The sequence below is a fragment of the Nansenia antarctica genome (genome assembly GCF_963989245.1).
Source record: "Nansenia antarctica genome assembly, chromosome: 7".
NCBI lineage: Eukaryota > Metazoa > Chordata > Actinopteri > Argentiniformes > Microstomatidae > Nansenia > Nansenia antarctica.
In genome coordinates, this window is record NC_137677.1 from 56275943 (window position 1) to 56281942 (window position 6000).

The 6000-nt window shown below is 39.6% G+C and overlaps 1 protein-coding gene across 3 annotated transcripts in view; it reads left to right on the forward strand.

Annotated features, from left to right (window-relative positions):
- rbms1b (RNA binding motif, single stranded interacting protein 1b) overlaps positions 1-3697 on the forward strand; it is a 29542-nt gene extending 25845 nt beyond the window's left edge. For 2 of the 3 annotated variants that reach the window (XM_080536134.1, XM_080536135.1), the window contains exons 8-14: positions 231-280; positions 372-459; positions 783-833; positions 2060-2173; positions 2297-2377; positions 2511-2589; positions 2752-3697. In XM_080536134.1, coding sequence (XP_080392260.1) covers positions 231-280; positions 372-459; positions 783-833; positions 2060-2173; positions 2297-2377; positions 2511-2582 — 456 coding nt within the window. In that variant the 3' untranslated portion in view covers positions 2583-2589; positions 2752-3697. The remainder of the gene's footprint in view (positions 1-230; positions 281-371; positions 460-782; positions 834-2059; positions 2174-2296; positions 2378-2510; positions 2590-2751) is intronic. The other variant, XM_080536136.1, reaches the window with a different exon arrangement.
- The last annotated feature ends 2303 nt before the right edge of the window (positions 3698-6000 follow it).

The window sequence follows — 6000 nt, forward strand, 5'->3', positions numbered from 1 at the left end:
CCTAATGGAACTGGTTGTTTGAAAGTCATCTATGATATATGAGAGTACACAGGACACTATGACGCCATGACAGATTGAAGAGATGCAGACTGTATGAAGTCCACAGGTGCCGAAGCTTGATGCTAATTAGTTTGAAGCTGATGCGAATGGGAGGTGTCACCGCCTCAGGCTACGGGTTAGCGTTAGCTAGCTCATCTAATTACCTCTCCTGTTCCATTATATCCCCCCAGGCTGGGATGACCCTCACATACGACCCCACCACAGCTGCTATGCAAAATGGGTAAGAGACACAGTCCCGAGACCATTGTGGTCGGACAGTATTTAATTGCGATATCTGAGGACGTTTTAAACAGTGTCATCTCCCTCCACAGATTTTATCCGTCTCCTTACAGCATTGCAAACAGGATGATTGCCCAAACGTCCATGTCTCCATACATCTCACCTGTCTCAACGTACCAGGTATGGCATCTACCGTATCATTTATTTTTTGGGTCATATTTATAACCAACCATTTATAAACGATACATACTTATGAGTATTTCAGCATGTCATAAATAACATGTATAAGCATTATAAGAATGTATTTGTTAACTGTAAGTTACACCAACCTCAGCGCTGTGTCCTCTGGGGTTTGGGGGTTACGTGGAGCAGCTGGGGATGGGCACCGAGGCCTTTAATGTCTGCTGCTGAGTAGTGAGCCAACACACAGAGGCGTGTGAGCTCCTGAAATAGCCTTGTGCCCTGTGCCAGTGTGTTGACACAGTGTATGTGTGATGTTCCAGGTACAGAACCCCTCCTGGATGGCTCACCAGCCCTACATCATGCAACACCCAGTAAGACCAAACAAAACTCTTCTACTGTACCTTTCCTATTGTTACTCTAGTACTTCTAGTGTTTCCGTCTCTTAGCATCCCTTGTCCTCTTTTTCTCTTCCCTCGCTTTTGGTGTATTTTTTTTTTATTTGTTATCATCACCTTCTCCCTCTCTTCCCTGCACCGTTTACTTGTTTGTGTCTTCCTGTGATAAGCTGCACGGCTCAGAAGTGTTCTCCCTGTGTGTCGATATCAAAGAGAAGGAACGGTGAGATGGCCAGAGAGAGAGAAAGAGGAGTAGTGAACTAGCGTCAGGCCTACAGTCAGTGACTCAGTCCTTTGGGATTCACAGGCACTGAGGTGAAATACTAGACCCAGGATGACTAGCAGCTCATCACAAGCGCTTACCACAAAGAAAACTGGAAACATTTCAAGCCTTCAAGCCTTTGTCTGATGACTGATCCCATTTGTATTTCCCAACAGATATTTGTGAGATGAGCAAGGGTTCTTCTGATCTATACCATACTGTAGAGTAGTACCCAATTTCACATGGAAATAGTGGTGGTTCCCTGAAGATATTTTTTTAAATACTCCCTTGTCTCTGGCCTGTTAACAATGGTCAGCCAAGCACAGAGATAGAGTAGAACAGACATCATCCTATCTAGCATTCTATGGGTTCTGCGTTCGTAAGTTCGCTCTGGAAATCTGATCAGCATTCATGGAATGCCTCTTGTCCAATCAAATAACTTGGTCTCTTTATGATGTTGAACCCAGTGTGTGCTCTGGCGCTCTCAGGACGAATTTACGAACGCAGCCTATATCTATACTGCCAAGATTGTTAGTGCCTTTTAAAGCCTTTGTTTGCTTCTGACTAGCCCTTTAATGTGGATACAGGAAATGAAGTGTGACGCAGTGTGCTTAGGTGATCTCCCTCTCTGTCTGCAACACAAGACAAGTCCTCATGATACATGATTCAGAAGGGAAGGGTTTTGTCCTTTCAGTCAGGTATTATTCCCTCTCCATCTGTCTGGCCTATATAGCCCCAGAGGCTGAAAAGGAAGTCTGATCTGATCTTCTTTCTCTCTCTGTCTTTCACTCTTTTTTCTCTCTCTCTTGTATGTCATTTTTAATCTGCATGACATTTCTCTCTCTCTAATATGTCCATGATATGTTTTTTGCTGGTCACAATACAACTAAGTACAAAGATTTTTTTTTTATGCTCTCACACTCTCACACTCTTGTCCCAGGGAGCGGTGATATCGCCCTCTATGGACCACACCATGTCACTGCAGCCTGCGTCCATGATGAGCCCACATCTCACTCAGCAAATGAGCCACCTCTCCTTAAGCAGTGCAGGAACGGTGAGAGCACTCGGGTCTTATCTTGGGATAACTACATTTGATGTACTGCAGGAACCTTTTATTTTTTTATTGAAGAACATTAGATGGATTTGTTCTAACCCAATTTTGTCCTTCATTGTGCAGTTTATGACTGCTAATACAGCTATGCAAGGAGCGTATATACCCCAGTATACACACATGCAGACTGCATCTGTTCCAGTGGAGGTTAGTTACTTGTGTACTTTTGTATTTTAATTAAAATCAACAGCCCAAGAAACGACACATCACTTAGCCATCATATCAGTGTATGGCTAAGTATTAATAACATGGTAATTACAGTCTTCATTTTCCTTTCCAGGAAAACAGTGCGCAGCAGCAGTTGGAGACCTCTGGTGACCATTCCCCATACACCTATCAACAAACCAAGTAATAAGAAGGTACAGGATGGGTTCATTTTCCATCATGATTACATGTCTTCCAGCACTCCTGATGAGGCTGTCTGGTTTTGGGTAAACATTGAATAAAACTGTGGATAGACAGACACTAGATATCAGTGTTTGGAGTGCATACTCATGGGTCTGTGTGTTTTCTCCTGTCAGCGGTGTGGTAAGGGCCCAGAAGACAGAGTGGGCTGATAGCTAAAACAATCATGGCTTCCTTGGATGGATCGTGCGTTAAAGGATTTATCACCATTTTGCACAGGTTCTGCAATTATTTACTTCTGTTTGTATGAAAAACAAGCAAAAATATTTTGGTATAAGTTCCATGAGGTGGAAATAAATAATTAATTTCATCAAAGGATGCTAATTTTCTTCTAAAAAGAAGGAAAAAAAGTTTTATTTTGATAAAGAAAAAAATATGTTTATTTTTTACCAAGGATTGTCACACGGATGCAAGAACCTAGAGGATCACGTGACTTGATGTTTTAAGGTGCATGATAGAAAAGATGTCTTTTGTTCATATTTTCTATGATTTTAATTTTGTTTGCTCTTATTTTGTACTGAAATAGATTTTTTTTTTCCTGAAGATTTTATTAGCCAGACATCTTAAAAATGATGTTTTGTGCTTGCTGTGTGAGTGTTGCTATGGTGAAGTGTTAAATGTTTTTTTCTTGTAAAGTGGTTTATCTTAGTGGTCTAGATTGATCTTTCTGTCTTATAAAATATGCCTTAAAAGTTTCCATACAGTAGCTGTATAGGCAACCTCAAAGGCTAGAAATGAGGAAGAAATGTTGAGAGCTATTGCCTTGTAAATCAGCTGAATAGGGCTTTTCTTTGGATATAGCTAATGAAATCTGCTGTGTTTAGGTGTTTTTGCTTTTCCCCTCTGAAAACTAATCGTAGAAGTTTTAGGAAAAAAAATGTTTTGAGTGAAATGACCCTATGAATCTTCTGAATCTTTAATAGGATGTAATGTTTGTATAACCAGACGACCTTCCAAGTCTCTGGTTGTTTGAATGTGGTAGACATTCTGCTGAATGATCACATTTTGAATCTTGCCTTTTTTGATTACTTGGTGTTGTAGTTTAGCTGAAAACGAACTTATTGGGACTGGGGGAGAATGGGGACAGGGGAGGGTTTGGTTTTGTCTTTTATGGGGAATGTTGTTCTCTGTCAGTTTGACAGGATGTGTCTTTTTCACTTTCAGTTGAAATGCAAACAGGCAAACTTGGATTTATGATTGTGCAAAAACTATCGAAGCCTTCCATTACAACAGGCAAAATTTCAATGGAGTTTAAGTTGGGAAAAAGCTGAGAGGAATATGTAGATTTTATTGCACCTATCTCTTTGGAGATAGAACACAAACAAGCTTGGCACTTTCAATTATAGTTTACTTCACCAAAGACTGTGAGCTAGTGAATTGAGGACGTAGCCTAGTGTCATTTTTCTCTCTAACCAGGATGTAATTGACTTTTACCAGACTAGATTGCAGTTTGGAGAATGTGCCTTTTTTGTACATTTGCATTCAGTTGTCGTAGGTTTTATGAAACAATGGACACAAACAAGCATGAAGGAAGATTTGGATCCAACAAGTGCCACATACGGATTTCATCACTACAGAAACATGGAAAATGCAATGTAAAGAGAATTAATAAACCAGGAAAGAAGACAGTTTGAAACTATGGAATTCCAGTAATAATGATTGTTATAATGATCTTCAATAATGATCTGTTTTGACATGGTGCAACACAACAGATAATGTTATTGCTAAAGTTTTATTATTTTTGATCATAGTAGATATAAACAGGCTTCATGATTAAGTTGTCTTCCAGAAGCCTGCGTTTAGACCTGGTGGTCGGACTGACCAATTATCTACCTCAGTGTTTCCTTTCTCCTCTGTATTGGGCAGGGTTAGCAGGTCCAGCCCGCCCTTCCAGACCAAACGCCATGCTCAGGAGCTGGCAACATATATACACTTGTTTCCTTTCAGGTTGTTTTTAATACTTTTTTTTTTTTTATGACGTATTATTCGAATCATTATGAGGACGATGTGTGCGTTGAGCGTGTTTTTAGTTTTGTTCAGACACTCAGTTTCATAGTTTCAAAAGTAGGACTGCTGCTTCCATTACAAGAGATTTCGGAGGCTAATAACGTTCTTGAGGAGAAATAAAGCGCAAAGCTGGAAGTTGTGGTATCTACTGGATCTGTGCTCCTGATACATCATTGTTGCTTTGTCAGAGTCCAGACAGACTTGCAGCAGCATGTCCTTTGCAGTCAGCTTGAGTCGAGTTACCAAAGTAGAGGGCCATCGTGACTATACTTGAGATTTCTGTGTAATGCCTGATACTGAAGAGTAATACTGATGAGTACATGTGAGGGTTATGCTGCTAGTAATGTCTGAACCAAGTGCCATACTACATCTGGGTCAAGAGTTGGGAAGGTGCATCGAGAAAGAAACGCTCATTTAATTAACCATCATGTTAAACAGTCATTAAGTTATATGAAAAAAGTAATAATTTATGAAGAGAGAAGTTTTGTACAGACCGTTTGAAGAAATAAAAGATTTTCATAGAGATATCTATATGAGAGTACATTTTTTATTTTGTTTTACATGTGCCACACATTTGCCAGTGGTAACTTGTATGTCCAGTTTAAGGAAACCTTCCTCTGTATTTTTGTTTTGTAGCGTATGTTAAAGCCAAAAATACTTTTTTTTTTTCAGTAGATTGTTACTTAAGCTTTATTTCTGTTCTTTGACATTTTTTTTGAATAAAAACTTCCATTTGATATCTTCTGTGTTCTGTCTCGGTGTTAGTATGGGACAGGGTAGACCCCTGCCTTTTTATTGTTATTTATTGATGTGTTTACATGGCTCCAATGTGTTCACTGCTTCCCCAAGCATGAATTTCGAAATTCAGCTGTCAGATTTGTGTGTGATAACATTCCAGTATACCTGCTTCGTTCATTGTGGAGATAAATAGACAGAAGAATTGGCTGACAAGTTTCAATGTCCTTGACTCCTCCCTCGTCTCTGAGCAGCAGCCTACCCCACCCACAGGAGTCTGTATTTGTAGTACTTCATTTCACCAGTGGGGGCAGCTCTAAACCAACACGCTTGCAGGGGTTGAAGGGATTGATCTTGATAGGGATATTTTTCAAGAAGCTAACATCTATCACTATATGATTCTAAAGTATCCTACAGATACTACAGGCTATGTGAATATTATTACATAAGTGAAATATTTGTTTCTGACCATGAAATGTGTCAAGAAATTGAAAGGTGAACATTTGAAGTAGCCTACCGGAAATTCTGCGTTTCTTTGAAGAGTTTATTATATTTGAACCATGCTTTGTGGCTGTTATTGTACATAAATGATACACATAACCTCTGACTTTTGCAGATAAGGT